Genomic DNA, 23,319 nt, shown 5'->3' on the forward strand with positions numbered 1-23,319 from the left:
GCATGCATCAGTCGCCCTGATCTCTCTTGCACAATCAATGATGCTTTCCTATTACATAGACGTACACCTATGTGTAAGGTTACCCAAGCAAGTATGGCTATGTGTAGGTTACCCAAGCAAGTATGGCTATGTGTAAGGTTACCCAAGCAAGTATGGCTATAAGTAGGTTACCCAAGCAAGTACACCTATGTGTAAGGTTACCCAAGCAAGTACACCTACGTGTAAGGTTACCCAAGCAAGTATGGCTATGTGTAGGTTACCCAAGCAAGTATGGCTATGTGTAAGGTTACCCAAGCAAGTATGGCTATGTGTAGGTTGCCCAAGCAAGTACACCTATGTGTAAGGTTACCCAAGCAAGTATGGCTATGTGTAGGTTACCCAAGCAAGTATGGCTATGTGTAGGTTGCCCAAGCAAGTACACCTATGTGTAAGGTTACCCAAGCAAGTATGGCTATGTGTAAGGTTACCCAAGCAAGTATGGCTATGTGTAGGTTGCCCAAGCAAGTACACCTATGTGTAAGGTTACCCAAGCAAGTACAGATATGTTTTACAGGCAGAGCCACCGTTGCACGTACAGTTCTGGATTGGATAAGAAGGGCATTTCTGGGTTAGCGTTAATCTGCTTTCTAGGAACCCGGACTGCAAGTTTAACTTAACTTGTGGCTCATTAAATGTTGTATATAGCAGAACTAACTTTTCAAGCCAGCTACAGGTCAAATAAACTTTATTTATAAAAAAAAATTAAATTTTACAAGCAAACATTTTGATGTACATAACTCATAGTTTGTATATTGGAGAAATTACATCAGATATACAAATAAAACATAAGTGAGTTCAGTTGATGCTTATTGCCATAGAAAAAAATGTACTGGCCTTCGATAAATTCTACAGTCATAATTTACACATTTTTTAATTATCAATTATATCCTCGGTAGGGACGTATTTCTAAATACTGTTACAAACGTGTAACGAAAAACTCCTAATTCTATTGAAATGACTAAGAAAAATAGCAATTTCAGCTCCGGATCTAGGTAATTATGGTAACCTTTCAACTCTTTCTTAAACAAGCCTGTTTTACTTAATTATTTCCTCAACCGATTCTCAATAAACCTTCTGATTTATGGTTGGAGAACAGTTAGCGGTTAATTAAATCTGCGCCTTTATCACAGATATCCTGATACACTCTTTACTCAAAGCACCAAAGGGCCTCTTCATTGGCTCTCAAAAGGAAACTCGAGAAGCTGTTGAAGCAAAAGAAAATCACGTTCTCATCGATAGCTATTACTATGTATTACCCAATCTGGGAGTCCGCTTTAATACTTTTCCCTATCTTGGAACAGCGTAAGTCGAGAAATTCCACGTAAACAGAAAATTTTGTTAACAACGATTATATAGGAGATCTTGAAAAACCGGCCCAGATCCTAACACTTAAGACAATCACAGGTTTCCGGCGCGCTCACCCCATTCCTTTTTTTGGACAATTTAGAAAAACGATAGCCATTGATTGATATGTTACTTCCATGTAAATGGGAAATAGATTACTAACGACAACTTCTTGGAAATAGCTATCAATCACTTCTAGGAACTAGCTATCCAAAACCAATTCTTGGAGCTAGTAGCTTATCAATGATAATTTATTGGAAAGAACTATCCAGGATAACTAATTGTAAATAACTATCAATGATAACTTTTCTGAACAAGCTATCAGTGTTAACTTATCAGAACTAGCTATCAATGATAACTTCTCAGAACTAGCTATCAATGATAACTTCTCAGAACTATCTATCAATGATAACTTATCAGAACTAGCTATCAATGATAATTTATCAGACCTAGCTATCAATGATAACTTATCAGAACTAGCTATCAATGATAACTTATCAGAACTAGCTATCAGTATACTAGTTATTTCTGTTACTACTCGAACTTGTTTAAAGTGACCGGAAGTCGCTATCAGTGCACTAGGCGTCAGGGTTGTCCCTTCCTATAGCGACCTGGAGGTTTGGCTTCTTTCTTGTTTTCACATAGTTATAGCTAAGTTTGAGCGGTTTTTGAGGATTGGCGGGTCTTGTAAACGAGTCCTGGCGATATATGTACATTCCTTTGCTCGTCGGCTCCAGGGTCCGCAACAACTGCGTATTCTACATATAAATACCAACAAATAAATACCAACTAATAAATACCAACAAATAAATACCAACAAATAAATACCAACAAATAAACACCAACAAATAAACATCAACAAATAAATCCCAACAAATAAATACCAACAAATAAATCCCAACAAATAAACACCAACAAATAAATACCAACAAATAAACATCAACAAATAAATACCAACAAATAAACCAATATGAGTGAGATCAAGAGGTGGATAACGAAGAACAACTGGCGTATTCTACAAATAAACACGAACCCACAACAAAAACAGCACAGAAGACTTCATTCTTAATATTTATTTACCTTTGGGTCTATCCACAAAGCACCCACAACCAAAACAGTACCAGAAGACTTTTATTCTTAATATTTATTTACCTTTGGGTCCCGCCATTGTAGCTCCTCTTGCTCTTCCTTGTCGTGACGCACGTCCTGTAATAACAAGGGGTCAGAATCATTCCCGAGTAGTGCCGAGTCACTCCCGAAAAGTATCGAGTCATTCCCGAGTAGTGCAGCGTCACTCTCGAATACTCCCGATTCACTCCCGAGTAGTAACAACTGATTCCTGCTTAGTTAAACAAGGTTTTTCTTTGCCTGATAACTTGCCAAGTTTCCCATTGTGCTGAATTCTTACTAGCTAAATGACCACTTAGTAACATGTAAAGCACAGTCTATTCAGTTTTGTTCTTGGTATGTCCACTCTTGGGAGATTGAGATTTAAACCAGTTTAATTAAACCACCTTTAAATTGGTCTAAGTGCTGGTGTGAATGCGGTATAAGCTTGAAGTTATGCGGTGGCAAATATATGCAGCCAGGCGCTATTCGAATCCAAACAGAGGGTAGAATCGTTTCCGAATGTTACCGAGGTATTTCAGAATGTCACCGAGTTATTTTGGAAGATGCACGAGACCTGAAGGGTACTTACGATTCTATGCACGATGCAGCTCGCAGGAATCCAGATGCAGGCGGCAAAGAATAAGATGGTCCCCACGATGTTCGCGCGCATGAACTCCACGAATGTGTTCACGTCTAAGTTGGTAAGAAGAGTCCAGAAGCGCTCAATCACATCCTGGGTAGTTTTCTCGCACTTGCCCTAAAGGGAAATGATCGGGGAGTAAGGTGGTGTTGAGATGGTACGACTTGCCCTGAGAGGAGATGATCGGAGAGTAAGGTGGTGTAAAGATGGTACGACTTGCCCTAAGAGGAGAAGACCGGGGAGTAAGGTGGTGTTAAAATGGTACAACTTGCCCTGAGAGGAGATGAGCGGGGAGTAAGGTGGTGTAAAGATGGTACGACTTGCCCTGAGAGGAGATGATCGGGGAGTAAGGTGATGTTAAAATGGTACGACTTGCCCTTAGAGGAGATGATCGGGGAGTAAGGTGGTGTAAAGGTGGTACGACTTGCCCTTAGAGGAGATGATCGGGGAGTAAGGTGGTGTAAAGATGGTACGACTTGCCCTGAGAGGAGATGATCGGGGAGTAAGGTGGTGTTAAAATGGTACGACTTGCCCTTAGAGGAGATGATCGGGGAGTAAGGTGGTGTAAAGATGGTACGACTTGCCCTAAGAGGAGAAGACCGGAGAGTAAGGTGGTGTTAAAATGGTACAACTTGCCTGAGAGGAGATGATCGGGGAGTAAGGTGGTGTAAAGATGGTACGACTTGCCCTAAGAGGAGATGAGCGGGGAGTAAGGTGGTGTTAAAATGGTACGACTTGCCCTAAGAGGAGATGAGCGGGGAGTAAGGTGGTGTAAGGATGGTACGACTTGCCCTTAGAGGAGAAGATTCGGGGGTTAAGGTGGTGTAAAGATGGTACAACTTGCCCTGAGAGGAGATGATCGGGGAGTAAGGTGGTGTGAAGATGGTACGACTTGCCCTTAGAGGAGATGATCGGGGGGTAAGGTGGTGTAAAGATGGTACAACTTGCCCTGAGAGGAGAAGACCGGGGAGTAAGGTGGTGTTAAAATGGTACGACTTGCCCTAAGAGGAGATGAGCGGGGAGTAAGGTGGTGTAAAGATGGTACGACTTGCCCTTAGAGGAGAAGATTCGGGGGTTAAGGTGGTGTAAAGATGGTACAACTTGCCCTGAGAGGAGATGATCGGGGAGTAAGGTGGTGTGAAGATGGTACAACTTGCCCTGAGAGGAGATGATCGGGGAGTAAGGTGGTGTTAAAATGGTACAACTTGCCCTTAGAGGAGATGATCGGGGGAGTAAGGTGGTGTAAAGATGGTACGACTTACCCTGAGAGGAGATGATCGGGGAGTAAGGTGGTGTTAAAATGGTACGACTTGCCCTTAGAGGAGATGATCAGGGAGTAAGGTGGTGTAAAGATGGTACGACTTGCCCTGAGAGGAGATGATCGGGGGGTAAGGTGGTGTAAAGATGGTACTACTTGCCCTTAGAGGAGATGATCGGGGAGTAAGGTGGTGTTGAGATGGTACGACTTGCCCTGAGAGGAGATGATCGGGGAGTAAGGTGGTGTAAAGATGGTACGACTTGCCCTTAGAGGAGATGATCGGGGAGTAAGGTGGTGTAAAGATGGTACGACTTGCCCTAAGAGGAGATGATCTAGGAGTAAGGTGGTGTTAGATGGTACGACTTGCCCTGAGAGGAGATGAGCGGGGAGTAAGGTGGTGTAAAGATGGTACAACTTGCCCTGAGAGGAGATGATCGGGGAGAAAGGTGGTGTAAAGATGGTACGAAATGCCCTTAGAGGAGATGATCGGGGAGTAAGGTCTCGGCCCTGAATTTGACTTGTTGAACGCATGTGAGCTTACTAGAAGCTTGTGTTCGTCAGTTCCAAGGTGGGACATTCTTAAAGGAGCAGTGTCATGGTAAGAGCTTTGCAATAGCTCTCCGGCCCGGACACAATGAATTTCAGTCAAATTCTAATACTGACTTATGAGCTTTTGGTGACCACAAACTGTCAATGAACATAGTTTTCGATAAAATATTGCATGTTATTTTTACAAGGCATTGACAGCTTAAAGTTCAACTGTTTGTAGACAATTAAAAGCCTACAATAAACACTGACTCCAGACATGCGCAGTACGATGACGCTGCACCTTTAAAGTGAAATAAAACTTTACTTAGTAAGCGCAGACAGTATTGCTGATTTTGTCAATATTCTATGCGATAATACATTAGGATTTTAAATGTGAACCGATTAGAACACGGTTTATATAAGCGCTATGTAAATGCTTTATTTATTTTATTTATTATTAAACTCACCTTTCTACACATGTCAGTTTTGCAGATCCGTCCACTACCACAGGGCACCCACCCATCTGGGATACACTATAATTGACCTGTCTTCACATGCCAGTTTTGCAGAACCGGCTACTACCACAGGGCACCCACCCCTCTGGGATACACTATAATTGACCTGTCCTCACATGCCAGTTTTGCAGAACCGGCTACTACCACAGGGCACCCACCCCTCTGGGATACACTATAATTGACCTGTCTTCACATGCCAGTTTTGAAGAACCTGCTACTACCACAGGGCACCCACCCCTCTGGGATACACTATTACTCACTTGTCTACACATGCCAGTTCTGCAGATACGCCCATCGCTGATCGTGAGGTATTCTCCACTAGTTCTGTTCTTCCACGGCGCACACGGCGCATTCTTGTTTGATTGACAGCAAACCCTACATGCGTCAGCACCCTCGTTACATAAGCAAGGTTCCAGTCCCTCCGTGATGCAGAATTCAACGCATTTGCCCGACCGGCACTTCCCTCTGTCAGACAATAAAGTGAAAACTTAGTACAAGTACGTCACAGGACAGACATCACGTGATAATTTAGTACAAGTACGCCACAGGACACATCACGTGATTACTTAGTACAAGTACGTCACAGGACAGACATCAAGTGATTACTTAGTACAAGTACGTCACAGGACAGAAATCACGTGATTACTTAGTACAAGTACGTCACAGGACACATCACGTGATTACTTAGTATAAGTACGTAGCAGGATAAAGATCACGTGACAACTTTGTACAAGTACGTCAAAGGACAGAAATCACGTGATTACTTAGTATAAGTACGTCACAGGACAGACATCACGTGATTACTTAGTATAAGTACGTCGCAGGACAAAAATCACGTGATTACTTAGTACAAGTACGTCACAGGACAGACATCAAGTGATTACTTAGTACAAGTACGTCACAGGACACATCACGTGATTACTTAGTACAAGTACGTCACAGGACAGACATCACGTGATAATTTAGTACAAGTACGCCACAGGAAAGACATCACGTGATAATTTAGTACAAATACGCCACAGGACACATCACGTGATTACTTAGTACAAGTACGTCACAGGACAGACATCACGTGATTACTTAGTATAAGTACGTCGCAGGATAAAGATCACGTGACAACTTTGTACAAGTACGTCAAAGGACAGACATCGCGTGATAATTTAGTACAAGTACGCCACAGGACAGACATCACGTGATTGCCCTAGAACAAGTACGTCACAGGACAGACATCGCGTGATTACTTAGTACAAGTACGTCACAGGACAGACATCACGTGATAATTTAGTAAAAGTACGCCACAGGACACATCACGTGATTACTTAGTACAAGTACCTCACAGGACAGTCATCACGTGATTACTTAGTATAAGTACGTCGCAGGACAGACATCACGTGATAATTTAGTACAAGTACGCCACAAGAAACATCACGTGATTACTTAGTACAAGTATGTCACAGGACAGACATCACGTGATAATTTAGTACAAGTACGCCACAGGACAGACATCACGTGATAATTTAGTACAAGTACGCCACAGGACACATCACGTGTTTGCTTAGTACAAGTACGTCACAGGAAGACATCACGTGATTACTTAGTATAAGTACGTCGCAGGACAGACATAACGTGATAATTTAGTACAAGTACGTCACAGGACACATCACGTGATTATTTAGTGCAAGTACGTCACAGGACAGACATCACGTGATTACTTAGTATAAGTACGTCGCAGGACAAAAATCACGTAATTACTTAGTACAAGTACGTCACAGGACAGACATCGCGTGATTACTTAGTACAAGTACGTCACAGGACAGACATCACGTGATAATTTAGTACAAGTACGCCACAGGACACATCACGTGATTACTTAGTACAAGTACCTCACAGGACAGTCATCACGTGATTACTTAGTATAAGTACGTCGCAGGACAGACATCACGTGATAATTTAGTACAAGTACGTCACAGGACAGACATCACGTGATAATTTAGTACAAGTACGCCACAGGACACATCACGTGTTTGCTTAGTACAAGTACGTCACAGGAAGACATCACGTGATTACTTAGTACAAGTACGTCGCAGGACAGACATCACGTGATTACTTAGTACAAGTACGCCACAGGACACATCACGTGATTACTTAGTATAAGTACGTCACAGGACAGACATAACGTGATAATTTAGTACAAGTACGTCACAGGACAGACATCACGTGATTACTTAGTATAAGTGCGTCGCAGGACAAAAATCACGTGATTACTTAGTACAAGTACGTCACAGGACAGACATCACGTGATTGCCCTAGAACAAGTACGTCACAGGACAGACATCGCGTGATTACTTAGTATAAGTACGTCACAAGACAGACATCACGTGATTACTTAGTATAAGTTCATCACAGAACAGACATCCCGTGGTTATTTGGTACAAGTACGTCACAGGATAGATATCACGTGATTACTTGGTACAAGACGATAAGCAGGAATATTTTTAATATATGCACGTTTAGATAGCGATAGTGCTCACCCTTCAATGCATGTATAGTTGTCCTGTTGGAGTTTAGATAGCGATAGTACTCACCCTTCAATGCATGTATAGTTGTCCTGTTGCTATTTAGATAGTGATAGTGCTCACCCTTCAATGCATGTATAGTTGTCCTGTTGGTATTCAGATAGCGATAGGTCTCACCCTTCAATGCATGTATAGTTGTTCTGTTGGTATTCAGATAGCGATAGGTCTCACCCTTCAATGCATGTATAGTTGTCCTGTTGGAGTTTAGATAACGATAGTACTCACCCTTTAATGCATGTATAGTTGTCCTGTTGGTATTCAGATAGCGATAGGTCTCACCCTTCAATGCATGTATAGTTGTCCTGTTGGCATTTAGATAGCGATAGGTCTCACCCTTCAATGCATGTATAGTTGTCCTGTTGGAGTTTAGATAGCGATAGTACTCACCCTTTAATGCATGTATAGTTGTCCTGCTGGTATTCAGATAGCGATAGGTCTCACCCTTCGATGCATGTATAGTTTTCCTGTTGCTATTTAGATAGTGATAGTGCTCACCCTTCAATGCATGTATAGTTGTCCTGTTGGTATTCAGATAGCGATAGGTCTCACCCTTCAATGCATGTATAGTTGTTCTGTTGGTATTCAGATAGCGATAGGTCTCACCCTTCAATGCATGTATAGTTGTCCTGTTGGAGTTTAGATAACGATAGTACTCACCCTTTAATGCATGTATAGTTGTCCTGTTGGTATTCAGATAGCGATAGGTCTCACCCTTCAATGCATGTATAGTTGTCCTGTTGGCATTTAGATAGCGATAGGTCTCACCCTTCAATGCATGTATAGTTGCCCTGTTGGTATTTAGATAGTGATAGGTCTCACCCTTCAATGCATGTATAGTTTTCCTGCTGGCATTTAGATAACGATAGTGCTCACCCTTCAATGCATGTATAGTTGTCCTGTTGGAGTTTAGATAGCGATAGTATTCACCCTTCAATGCATGTATAGTTGTCCTGTTGGTATTCAGATAGCGATAGGTCTCACCCTTCAATGCATGTATAGTTGTCCTGTTGGCATTTAGATAGCGATAGGTCTCACCCTTCAATGCATGTATAGTTGTCCTGTTGGAGTTTAGATAGCGATAGTACTCACCCTTTAATGCATGTATAGTTGTCCTGTTGGTATTCAGATAGCGATAGGTCTCACCCTTCAATGCATGTATAGTTGTTCTGTTGGCATTCAGATAGCGATAGTACTCACCCTTCAATGCATGTATAGTTGTCCTGTTGCTATTCAGATAGTGATAGTACTCACCCTTCAATGCATGTATAGTTGTCCTGTTGGTATTCAGATGGCGGACACGAAGCACTTTTGCCTGTGCAAAACGTGTCCACGGTGCAATGCTGCGGGTCAGCGGCACGGCATATTTTATCTTTTGCCTTGAACTGGCATCCCTCACAACATGGAGAATCATAGCCATCACTGAGGAAGACAAGAAAAGTGGCCATGAGTCATAAAAAAGACAACACAAGTGACTACGAGTCACGTAAAGACACATGTAATTACATGTGCTGCACTTCCCTTATTTGTTATCATGTGTACAACACATGTAATAATCTGAGCTGTATACCCTGGCTAACGGTCACGTGTACAGCACGTGTCATTAGCTGCATAACATGCCCTTCAGAAACTTGCAGCCATATGTACATACAGCACGTGTCATTACCTGCATTGCGTGTCCTTCACCAGCTTGCAGTCACGTGTACAACACTTGGTCCCAGTCACGCCAAGGTTGCCGGGGTCACACTCTTCGCCTTCCTCGAGCTTGTAATTACCACAGATGATGTCACGTGGTTCTAGAGACAGGGAGAATTCAGTCAAGACACAGAAAACGTGCACAGAACAGGTACGCACAAACAGACTGATCTTTTCCCTCACCTTTAAAACAAAGCTCTGATTTGGATTTCAGCACATAAGAAACTTGTCGTTTACTACACGGAGAGAATTTCTGAAAAAACAAAATAAATAAAAAAGGCAGTCCAGTACGCTGTCCTTTCTAGGTCTAAATCCATTTTAAAGCCATGTCGGCTTACAACATGATATTGAGCTCACTAGTTTACGCGGTGAATAGTTGTTATTCCACCGACCGCTGACTAGTCCCCACCTTGTTGTTATCCCGCTGACCGCTGACCGACGCAGGGTACATGATAAATTTCCCGCCATTTCGCTCATCCGGGGCACACTCTTCGCCTTCAGGGTCATGCTCACTGCCGAAATTATGACCTACAGGGGGAGGGAAAGTTATCAATCAATAGCTACAGGGGGGGGGGGGTATCAATCAATACCTACAAGGGGAAGGAAAGGTATTGATCAATACCTACAGGGGGAGGGAAAGGTATACAGTAGATCAATACCTACAGGGGGATGGAAATGTATAGATCAATACCTACAGGGGGAGGGAAAGTTATTGATCAATACCTACAGGGGGAGGTAAAGGTATCAATCAATACCTACAGGGGGAGAAAAAGGAATCGATCAATACCTACAGGGGGAGGGAATGGTATCGATCAATAAGTGTGGCATTTTTAGTGTAGAATATTCCCCATAGTGTAGTATACACCCCAGAAAGTAGAATACAGCCCATGATAACTACTTATTAACCAAGCGTGAAGGCTGTTCGGAGAAATATCAGACCGAGGACTTGAATGTATGCCCCAATGCCACATGCCACGCAAAAAGATCAATGTCAGCATTGTTTTTATAGTTGTGACAAGCACCATGATATGATTCAACGACTTTTCGGGCTATTTCTCTTATTTTCACCTTTTGGAAGCAACAGGCTTCATCCAAAAGGGGCTACAGATCCAAACAATGAGAAAGAAAGTTCAGTTGTCAGTCTTCACAGCATGAATGGACTGTTTGGTGTGAAAACTCCACGGTATGTAGAGAACAAACTTCTGATGTAAAAGAAAACACCAAACACTGTGCTGCTTTATGGTGATTTGATGGAAATATTGCATTTACAAAGAAGCTGCAGTATCTTAAAGATACTTTTTTTGGTTTATTCTTTGTTTCTTAGTCTGATATAAATAAGCCTGTATTTCTTGGCTATCGGTGGCCCTCGCCGGCTCGCCAGATTGTTTATTTCTTGTCAAAATTTTCTTTTACAATCTTGTCAGGATAATAAAACTCAGCCTCAAAGTGCTTGTTGTCATCCAATTCTCAACTTCTAAGACCTGTTTGTTTTTTTGGTTGATTTTGGCTTTCTGGTCGATTTTCCTTTCACAACCTCACACAAAGCCTGCTGCCAAAAATATCCAAAACTGGCCACGGGCAACATCGTAGGATTCCAGCCAGCTCAACAGCCAATCAGAGCATGTGTTCTATCTTAGCCATATAATAAAGTAGAATACGCACCAAACTCGTGTGCCGTCACAATGTCTGCCTCCTCAGTCAGCACGCGACGTCCCCAGTTAACGCTGCTGCTCAGCCCGGTGTTAAGGTACAAGGTACGGCTAGATGTACGATACTCTGAGGGTAATAATAGAATCATGGTACGGCTAGATGTACGATACTCTGAGGGTAATAATAGAATCATGGTACGGCTAGATGTACGATACTCTGAGGGTAATAATAGAATCATGGTACGGCTAGATGTACGATACTCTGAGGGTAATAATAGAATCATCATAGTATATATCGTAATGACAATCAATAATCACCACCGCCATCATGATCATCACCGCTGCCATCATCACCATCATTATCATAAACAACACTACTATCATAATCACCATTACCACCAAAATCACCATCTCCACAATCATCATTACAATCACTATCACCTAAACCACCATTATCACCATCACCATCACCATCACCATCACCATCACCATAACCATCACCATCATCATTCCCATCGCCATCACCATCATCATTCCCATCACCATCACCATCACCATCACCATCACCATCACCATCACCATCATCATTCCCATCGCCATCACCATAACCATCATCATTCCCATCGCCATCACCATAACCATCACCTAAACCACAATAATCGCCATCACCATCACCATAACCATCACCTAAACCACAATAATCGCCATCACCATAATCATCACCTAAACCACAATAATCGCCATCACCATAACCATCACCTAAACCACAATAATCGCCATCACCATAACCATCACCTAAACCACAATAATCGCCATCACCATAACCATCACCTAAACCACAATAATCGCCATCACCATCACCATCACCATAACCATCACCTAAACCACAATAATCGCCATCACCATCACAACCACCTATCCAACCATAATCGCTATCACTTTCACTACCACCATAACCATCACCGAAACCACCATAATCACCATCTCAACCACCTAAACCACCATCATCACCCTCACTATTATGATCGCCACCCCTTTCACCGACACCATCACCACCATTATCACCATTACCACCACCATCATCATCACAATCACCACAATTATCATAATTGTTAGGACCAGCATCATCATCATGACTATCATGTCTTACCCTCAGTGCATATTCCCCCTACAGCATTCCTCTTGGCGTTACCAACATACGCCAGACCAATGACACCATCAGCAAAGTCCTGATATGTAAACAAGTGGGCCAGGCAGTAGTCCCTCCAAGTCTTCTCGTAGCTGAATGTCTGTAAGAGAATAGTACTAAAATAATACATACAAACAATGATCATCACCATCACCATCATCATTGGCATCATCACCATCATCTTTATCACTATCATCATTTCAATCACTATGACAATGACCATCATTATCACCAACATCATCACTATCACCATCACCATCATCATTGGCATCATCACCATCATCACTACAATCACCACGACCATGGCCATTATTATAACCAACATCATCACCATCTATCACCATCACCGTCGCCACCATCTTTATTGCCATCATCATTACAATCACCATCACCACGACCGTCATTGCCATCATCATTACAATCACCATCACCACGACCGTCATTGCCATCATCATTACAATCACCATCACCACCACCGTCATTGCCATCATCATTACAATCACCATCACCACGACCGTCATTGCCATCATCATTACAATCACCATCACCACGACCGTCATTGCCATCATTTGAAAGAAGAAGAAGAAGCGCTGTTCTCTGTGTAGTGTATAGAAAGTCTGGATTAAAGGGAAATGAGATTGATGATTCATGGGATTGAGAGATCCACTCTTTCTATAGTTGGATTTTATTCAAGGATTCTTTGAGAGTGAATGAGAAATCCATTTTTGTACATAGGTCTTACAGGGTTGTAATTTCTGTTTCAACAAGGAATAGAAGCATGGGAATTAGGATACTCTGTCAGCGAAATATAACGAGAAAGGATTTAGCTGAATCTGGAGAAAGGAGACATTTCGCACTAGGGTTAGAGATATTTTATTCACTGAATACAATATTCAATACAAATTGGGAATGCATTTTTGGTTATTTGATTAAGAAATCGCTGAAAAAGTATCCTATTGCCGTGATAGAAGCATCACTTTCTTTAGTTGAAAAATAAACTTACACACACACACACAAAATGGTTACCTCCAGTAGTTTTTTGATGTTCCACAAATTAAGTGGGGCATTGTACTGCGGTCCTCCACTCTCCTTGTGAACTATGACCTGTGAAAACAGTATAAAATATCTGGTGAGTTTGAAATGCTAAGCATTATGTCATTTACTGAATTATAAGATACTCATAATGAGCATGTTGCCCTAATGCATCTTAACCTTCACACACTAAAGGATTCACAATAAACGCAATAAACAAAATATTTATGCATATAACCCCAAATGATGGCATATAACCCTAAATGATAGCCAGCATATAACCCTAAATGATAGCTAGCATATAACCCTAAATGATAGCCAGCATATAACCCTAAATAATAGCCAGCATATAACCCTAAATGATAGCCAGCATATAACCCTAAATGATAGCCAGCATATAACCCTAAATGATAGCCAGCATATAACCCTAAATGATAGCCAGCATATAACCCTAAATGATAGCCAGCATATAACCCTAAATGATAGCCAGCATATAACCCTAAATGATAGCCGGCATATAACCCTAAATGATAGCCGGCATATAACCCTAAATGATAGCCAGCATATAACCCTAAATGATAGCCAGCATATAACACTAAATGATAGCCAGCATATAACCCCAAATGATAGCCAGCATATAACCCCAAATGATAGCCAGCATATAACCCTAAATGATAGCCAGCATATAGCCCTAAATGATAGCCAGCATATAACCCTAAATGATAGCCAGCATATAACCCTAAATGATAGCTAGCATATAACCCTAAATGATAGCCAGCATATAACCCTAAATGATAGCCAGCATATAACCCTAAATGATAGCCAGCATATAACCCTAAATGATAGCTAGCATATAAGCCTAAATGATAGCTAGCATATAACCCTAAATGATAGCTAGCATATAACCCTAAATGATAGCCAGCATATAACCCTAAATGATAGCCAGCATATAACCCTAAATGACAGCTAGCATATAACCCTAAATGATAGCCAGCATATAACCCTAAATGATAGCCAGCATATAACCCTAAATGATAGCCAGCATATAACCCTAAATGATAGCTAGCATATAAGCCTAAATGATAGCTAGCATATAAGCCTAAATGATAGCTAGCATATAACCCTAAATGACAGCCAGCATGTAACCCTAAATGATAGTCAGCATATAACCCTAAATGATAGTCAGCATATAACCCTAAATGATAGCTAGCATATAACCCCAAATGATAGTCAGCATATAACCCCAAATGATGGCCAGCATATAAACCCAAATGATAGCCAGCATATAACCCTAAATGATAGACAGCATGGAACCCTAAATGATAGTCAGCATATAACCCTAAATGATAGTCAGCATATAACCCTAAATGATAGCTAGCATATAACCCTAAATGATAGTCAGCATATAACCCTAAATGATAGCTAGCATATAACCCCAAATGATAGCCAGCATATAACCCTAAATGATAGCCAGCATATAACCCTAAATGATAGTCAGCATATAATCCCAAATGATAGTCAGCATATAACCCTAAATGATAGCTAGCATATAACCCTAAATGATAGCCAGCATATAACCCTAAATGATAGCCAGCATATAACCCCAAATGATAGCCAGCATATAACCCTAAATGATAGCCAGCATATAACCCTAAATGATAGCCAGCATATAACCCTAAATGATAGCCAGCATATAACCCTAAATGATAGCCAGCATATAACCCTAAATGATAGTCAGCATATAACCCTAAATGATAGCTAGCATATAACCCCAAATGATAGTCAGCATATAACCCCAAATGATGGCCAGCATATAAACCCAAATGATAGCCAGCATATAACCCTAAATGATAGACAGCATGGAACCCTAAATGATAGTCAGCATATAACCCTAAATGATAGCTAGCATATAACCCTAAATGATAGTCAGCATATAACCCTAAATGATAGCTAGCATATAACCCCAAATGATAGCCAGCATATAACCCTAAATGATAGCCAGCATATAACCCTAAATGATAGTCAGCATATAATCCCAAATGATAGTCAGCATATAACCCTAAATGATAGCTAGCATATAACCCTAAATGATAGCCAGCATATAACCCCAAATGATAGCCAGCATATAACCCCAAATGATAGCCAGCATATAACCCTAAATGATAGCCAGCATATAACCCTAAATGATAGCCAGCATATAACCCTAAATGATAGCCAGCATATAACCCTAAATGATAGCCAGCATATAACCCTAAATGATAGCCAGCATATAACCCTAAATGATAGCCAGCATATAACCCCAAATGATAGCCAGCATATAACCCTAAATGATAGCCAGCATATAACCCCAAATGATAGCCAGCATATAACCCTAAATGATAGCCAGCATATAACCCCAAATGATAGTCAGCATATAACCCTAAATAATAGCCAGCATATAACCCTAAATGATAGCCAGCATGTAACCCTAAATGATAGTCAGCAACAGTGGCATGCTATTCCAGTTCAGGATAAATCAGGGAAATCTTCTTTAGATTTTCTGCCCTTTCATGAATCCTACCTGTCCAATCTCAAATCCAAAGCCACCATAATTAACATCCCACACGGTAGATTTGTAGATTTGGTCGACACGATCTACTACTCCTATCTGATAAGAAAAGCATAAAACAAATTCACTACCCTGTCATCAATTACCATCAGCATCGCTAGTGTCACAGACAGGCTTGATGCTGTAGCATTTTATTTTTTTAATTAACTGAATATCTTTTTAAAATAATTACAAATAAATTGGAAAACAATAGCTTATTTTGTATCCTTTTAGATTTCGAAAGTTGATCATCATTATTACTGTATATATAATGACTAATTGGTTTATTTTTTTCATAAACAAACATAAATGCATTTATGGCCTAAAGCCAAACAGTGCCAACATTGTTAGAAAATAGAAGCATCTACTTCAAAAGAGATGTTTGTAGAGGCATGTCAGAATGATTCAGACAAAACATCAACTTATCCAAGCATGCAGTTAATTAACGATTCTGTTATTGCTATTTGGAAAGAGATTCAATCAAACTTCAATAACAGAAATGCATGATTATGTGATTATTATTTTGAATTGGTAGGTCAAATAGATTATATGAATTATAACAGCTAAATAATAGGGGCGACTATTTTTGAAATGATATGAGCAAGTTCCAGTTGTTATTATTATTATCCTTGATCATCAGAAATAATAAACATTACATTGATCATGTTGAAAAACTTACCATGTACAAACTTTTTGGTTCTGCTATAAAAATAAAAGTATACCAAAAGCAAATACAGTTACTGTAATTAAAAGAGGTTTGCTAAGAGAAATGCTTACCATGTAATTGATTGTGTTTTTTTCATTCTTCTGGCCCATCTGCTCATAGAAGCGATAGTCTGCAACAAGAGCCAAGGGGCACCGGACTCTGGTGGGCATCACATCACGGCGCGCACGGTGCTGAGTCAGATCCGGGACTGTTGGGCAATAAATCAACGTCACTCCACATTCAAATAATTAAGTAAATCTAGAGTCTGAGATGGTCAGATCTTTATGTTGTTTTTAATGCCATTAAAAACTTTATCCCAAAATCCTAATACAGATTTTTACACAAGTAAATCGGAAGGTATAGCACAAATCTCCTGTGCTGCTATAAGTACTTACTGTGTTGTGAGCTGTAGAGTGTCTTTGCATGATGTGAGTCATGTCCACAGAAACCATATGGCAACTTCCCTCCACTAAATTACAACAGAGAAAAAGATAAAAAATACAAGATTCTCCAGAACTCACATGGCAAACTCCACCCACTAAACCACAACAGAGAAAGGGAAATAAGACATTAATGTATTATGTAAGAATGCAAGATCAAGTTGCTGAGGTAAGGGGGTTGTACTCACGTGGGAGATGTTTTGTTGCCAGTGAAGTTAAATTTCACATCAGAGTGACGATATGATATCATCTCAAATTTTCTGGAGTTTAAATGTCTCCAGGATGGCTGTGCAAATAAACAGTATGTCTTGGTGAGTAATGTAAAAAAAATTGCAAAAAATGACTCTGCAAAACCAATCCCTTGTGGATTTTTTAGGTTCAGTATATGTTATTTTTGTCTATCATTATCATGTAGGCATCCAATCTGAAGGTCCAATGGAAACCTCAACCGTTAAAAGACAAAAGAATCTATTAGAATACGACATATTCAGGCCGTCCGCTCTAAATTATCACATCCTCAAAGAAACATCCATTAGACACGCTGCTTTTAATATTTTGAAATTTTTTTCGTGATTTCATCGGAGATTGAATTACGAATTATCCAGAAGTAACTGGTGACAATGCGGCTTTAAGTTACAAACTATACATGACTGAGAATGTGTTTATCACCATAGCTCAGTGAAAGAATTGCAAAAGGTTCAAAACTCCATTTACCTCTATGACATATGTCTCATTTGGAGTGCTTATCATTGCTGTCAGGACTCCATCATCATCGACATGGAGATTGGCATGTGAGTCCTTTTCGCCTGTGAAAACAATAACACAACAATAACACATAAAACAATAACACAAGTCTGCAGTATGTACGCAAAACCTCCCCCATATAAAATATCTTTGTCCACAGGAAAAATAATTTTCTTTAGTTTTAAACACTGTACCTTATACAGTAGAGTCTGTAATTTATTTCACTTCCTTTAAGTTAATCAAAGGTGTATGTTTTGGTTGGAAATTCATTTTGGTTGGAATTTTTACCAACCAGTTGGAAATTTTTCAACTAGTTAGAAATTTTACAACCAGTTGGAAATTCTCCAACCAGTGCAAAATCTGGAAGACCTCAAAAGTACCAGGCATTCTTCTTTGATAGTACGTTGGGGTTAGGGTTAGGGAATGGTTATGTAAGACTATGTTAAAATAAACTTCAAGTATCTTTTGGTTAGGGTTAGGGTATGGTTGGGTAAGACTTTGTTAGAATAAACTTTACGTAACAAAACTGTGTGGAAGATATTTTTATTTAATTAATTAATTTGGGCGCATTTCTTACAAGCTTCTGTAAACGTGATTTGGCGATCATTGTCAAATCGTGGAGGTACTGATGATGTGCAGTGGTTCAACCGATTTGGAGCAATTGTTCCTTTGATGCGCCCATGTTCAGTAACAACTGTGCAATAATTACTCTCTTCGACAGACACTACTTTTCCAATGAGCATACGTGGGTGAAGACAAGAGGTTTTGTTAGGTCTCTCAATTTGAATGGCCACAATATCATCCTTCTTGAACTTTTGCTTTTTCTTTCTCTTGGTTTGTTCTACCATTTTTTTGTATGCTTCTTGCCTTTCCATTCGCTTCTGACGTTTGGCTCCTGGCATCTCATCTCTTCATTGTCAGCCACATTTCTATGTTCCCTGTTGGCTTTAAAACCAAACACAGCCTCGTAAGGTGTCTCGTTGATTGCCCTGTGATGTGTGATGTTCATCGTATATGACGCTTGTGATGTGCTTTCACACCATCTCTTCAGTTCTTTGTGGGCCTCACTTTGAAAAATTGCTCTTAGATCTTCTTTAAAAGTTCGGTTACTTCTCTCGACAAGACCTTGAGTTGTAGGCTTACGAGGTGAGCCATGACTGATTTGAATTCCGTTTTTTTCTGCAAATGCTTCAACAAGCCGATTCTTGAACTCTAGCCCGTTGTCCGTGATCAATTTCTTGGGATAGCCGTATAAAAAAGTGGATAGCACGCTAAGAACTTCTTCACCAGTCTTCGAGTAGATAGGCTGCATGTAACAAAACTTTGTGTGGTGGTCAATTATATTTGCTACCCATTTATGAACTTTTGAGAATGAACAGGGGCAATTGCGAAAACCCATTAAGTCCATTTCAACGAGGTTTAAAAACCTTTCAGACTGGAGGGGCTGCTTCACTTCTTTTACGCGATCTGTATTGGGCTTCTGCTCTGCGTGAGTCCGACACATTTGCACGTAGCAGTTTACTATCGTTTGGTTGATCTCGCTGTAATTGTTTTTCACCCATTTCCACGTCTTTTCTCTTCCTCGATGTGCTATTCTGGTATGGCACAAAGTCAATGCGTCATAGATGTTGGCCTTGCAAGCAACCTCCTTCCCGTCACTTGACCATACCTTCCCGTTGGCATAGGACCATTTCTTCCGTTTTATAGTATTTTCGTCGGCAAACGACAGAACTATTGGATCATCACTAATGCACTCTTTTTTTTTGCTTTAAAAATTGTTTTGCTTTTTCATACAAACCATTTTCTAATGTAAAAATTGATTTCTGATTTTTTACTTTTGGTTTGGAGCTTCAATTCCGTAATCTTTTCTAGGAATAAAGCGCGGTCAACACACGGCACAACTTCCCCTGCCATGATGATGTTTTGTTCAATGACAAACTCACTGTTTTTATACCTTTTCTTTGTTGAAAATCCCATTATTTCTGAACATAAACATGAGAGTTGAATAGCGTTCTTTATTCGTACAATACGCAATGGATTTTAGTACTTTCCTCGTTCTAGTAATGACTTTTAGAACAATCGATATGGAGAACTAATTACTATCATATTTTCTGAGTAATGACCTTTAGCACAATCGAAATGTCTAACTAATTAAAAACATTTTCTATAGGTTCTTGTTCCAGCGATACATTTCATAAACATCGGCTTCTTTAGAAGAGAGAACGTTACACAAAATCGAGTAATTACGATGCCACAAAGAGGACAAAAAATAATTATTCAAGAGAAATAAAAGAACACTATTATTGCTCTAATTATTGTGCAGTCTTACATGTCAGTCATTCAATGCCCGCTTTCGCACCTATCTTGAGTTATGTTCGACAAAAGTGCGTAATTTTAGACTCCTCTGAAGCAGCCAGGTCCGAGTCACGCAGAGCTTTTGCGTACGCAATTTTAGAATACGAAACACATCTATCTAAGCCCTATACAGGTTCTGGCATGTTTTCAAACGTTGTAAATTCATTGTAATGGCAGCACAGTTAGTCTTTTGTGATATTTTTTGCTTTTTATCCACAAAAGTTTGCAATACGCTCGTAAAAAGTCTCTGTTTTACATTAATACGCATTGAGTGCATTTATAACAAACGTGACGTAAGGCGCGTCATGAATATTACAATAAAGCAAGATTTAATCGCTCATCTTTCGTCACAAGCCTTAGTGGTCAAGTGGTAAGGGCTACTGACTTTGAAGCGAAAGGTTGAGGGTTCGAATCACGGTAAGGTAAGAAAAAAAATGTAAATTAGACACAGGTTACTCACTTAGTAGGGTAATGAATAAATAGATAAGTAAGAGTGTAGAAAGTAGAGTGGAGGGAGAGGAGAGAGAGAGGGAGAGGAGAGCAGGTGTAGGGGAGTGGTGTTCTTTGTTCTTCTAATACCCCCCTTAAAATCCAAGCCCCTGTTTTATTAATGAGCCCCCAAAAATATAATCCCTTTTAGAATGACAGACACAATTTAAAAAATTTCCACTGGTTTGAAAATTTCCAGCTGGTTTTAAAATTACCAACCAGTTGAAAAATTTCCAACTAGTTGAGAAAAATTTCCAAGTAAGATAAATTTCCAACCACAACATGTACATACCTTGTACAGTTCCTTTATAAAAACTCTCTTTGTCCACAGGAATTTCACTTTCTCTCCCTTTATTATCAACAGCAAAAGCTTTGAAGCTCTCTCCAAAAAGACCAGAGTTAGGAGAAAGCTGAAGGGTGAAATGTCTGCAAGAATGTTAAACTCTATTAAGATTCTTATTAAAATCCTTAAAATTTCTAATAAAATCATAAAAATTTCTATTAAAAAATACTTAAGCCACAGGTCCCTACTAAAGTATTATAATTCTAGAGATAAGACAATTTGCTTTGCCACAACTTTCTAGCATTATAAAATGAATTTAAACACATCAACAAAGCCATTACCTTCCCAATGTATCAAATGATATGATTTTCTCTGAAGCCTTTTCATGTCCGTACACATGTCTTCTCCTAACCGAATGGTTAATGTCTCTGACTTGTAGGGTATTGTAGTTTTTCAGTATTTCATCTAAGTGGCCTAAAATAATGTCAATTTAGGTATTCAGTATTCCATTTATGTGCCCTAATGAATTTTAGAAGAGCTAACCCTTACAAGTCAGACAAGAAAACATTTGATTGAGGTTGATGAACTGGACACTTGGTTGAGAGGTTGACAGTGACTTGGGGCAAAGAATCCCTATGTGGAACTGCTCATAAAAAAGAGTGTTTAAATCATTTCACCACTAATTGATAGAAAGAGTACTGAACTCCATGGATGAACAGAATACTGTACCAGTTCAATGCTAACAACAACTAACTTAAAGAACATGACAAGGTCTGCAGCAATCTGCCTTAGTTCATCTATTCTATCCTAACTTCCTATAGCTAGTTGCTGAAAACAGTGTGCACAGCTTGATGTTTGAATGTTTCAATAATTTGATTGACACTTGTCTTACTGCACTCTCACCCTTAAAAACCTGGCTAACATTACAAACATTGTTTGCCAAGCATTGATATAAAACTCTCATGCAATATGTGTTACGAGGTGGCTTAAAACAATAAAGATTCCTATACTGTAAATACTTTTATGAGCGAAAACATGCTTTTTCGGTTTGGAATAGGTGGGATATCTAAATGACGATATGGAAATTTCTAGCTCTGATCGAATAAAAGCATGGCGTGTCATGTACAATGTTTAGATAATGACTAGCTAAATTGTGAAACATGTAAGATTAATGGCTAGCTAAATGGTGAATCATGTAAAAACAAGAATGCACAATGTTTAGATTAATGGCGAGCTAAATGGTGATACATGTAAGAACATGAAAGTTTCATGAAAAATGTTTTGATCTTCCTTTCCCTTCCTTGCCAACCCATCCCCCCCCCCTCACCACACCCCGACTTGCTGTGCATCGTCTTGTCATTAGTCTTTATCCGACAGGAAGCTCAAAATAAAAATAAAATAAGCTTTGAATGAATTTTAACAAACCAGTAATAAAATCCCAAGCCAGTCTGCTCTAAGTGTAAGAATTTATATTAGTTATAAAATAATACTTTAAAATCTTCAAATATCCAAAACTTGAGTCAACCATATCTTGCATACCCATGTTAAAGCCAAAAAAACAGACACAAGAAAGGAACAAGGAACTTGATCGTTAACCCATACCCTCACTACACCTAACATAAAGTGAAATCTTCTGAAACCCAAGAGGGTATCGTATATTCATAAATTTCTAAGAATCGTTGAGCGATGTTTGCTATAATATACCGACAATTTTAGCTCTGTAATGATTTGACGACTGGGTAAGTGCTGCCGTTTGATTGTCGAGTGATATATTTCCTTTACATTATACACAAATAAAACCCAATTATCCCACTCACCTTGACATAGATTGACTAGTAGAATAGATAAAACGAATAGCAGGGTCCCACACCGGCAAGACATTCTAGAAGATGAATAATCGACTAAGACAGCAACTTTCAATCCGACATTATACCAAAATACTTCAGCGCCCTTGCCCAGTGCCCCGCACCGAACTCGACACACAGGGCGACCGCATCACTGATGGATCGCTAAGCTCAGCTCGCTAGTACACTGAAAAATATTGGGTCTTTTTGGGAATAAGAGTGTGACATCCTGGGTACACACGGATTCTAAAAAGCCTAAAAAAACTCAGGTTTTTGTCTTAGACCGCATCCCGGGAAGG

At 39.8% G+C, this 23,319-nt stretch overlaps 1 protein-coding gene across 1 annotated transcript; it reads right to left on the reverse strand.

The window, feature by feature from the left end:
* Positions 1 to 707: 707 nt before the first annotated feature.
* On the reverse strand, positions 708 to 23,147 carry LOC5511423 (ADAM 17-like protease). The gene is made up of 19 exons (XM_048734369.1): positions 22,994 to 23,147; positions 21,518 to 21,650; positions 21,186 to 21,319; positions 18,020 to 18,111; positions 17,494 to 17,591; positions 17,261 to 17,334; positions 16,937 to 17,073; positions 16,133 to 16,219; positions 13,567 to 13,644; positions 12,502 to 12,640; positions 11,365 to 11,478; positions 10,112 to 10,230; positions 9,886 to 9,955; positions 9,674 to 9,803; positions 9,262 to 9,429; positions 5,695 to 5,899; positions 3,083 to 3,250; positions 2,536 to 2,589; positions 708 to 2,141 (listed from the first exon to the last, which is right to left on the reverse strand). The coding sequence occupies exons 1-19, from the start codon at positions 23,055 to 23,057 to the stop codon at positions 1,962 to 1,964; spliced, it is 2,244 nt and encodes a 747-aa protein (XP_048590326.1). The 5' UTR covers positions 23,058 to 23,147; the 3' UTR covers positions 708 to 1,961.
* Positions 23,148 to 23,319: the final 172 nt, after the last annotated feature.

The sequence above is a fragment of the Nematostella vectensis genome, chromosome 11, assembly GCF_932526225.1.
Source record: "Nematostella vectensis chromosome 11, jaNemVect1.1, whole genome shotgun sequence".
Classification (NCBI taxonomy): domain Eukaryota; kingdom Metazoa; phylum Cnidaria; class Anthozoa; order Actiniaria; family Edwardsiidae; genus Nematostella; species Nematostella vectensis.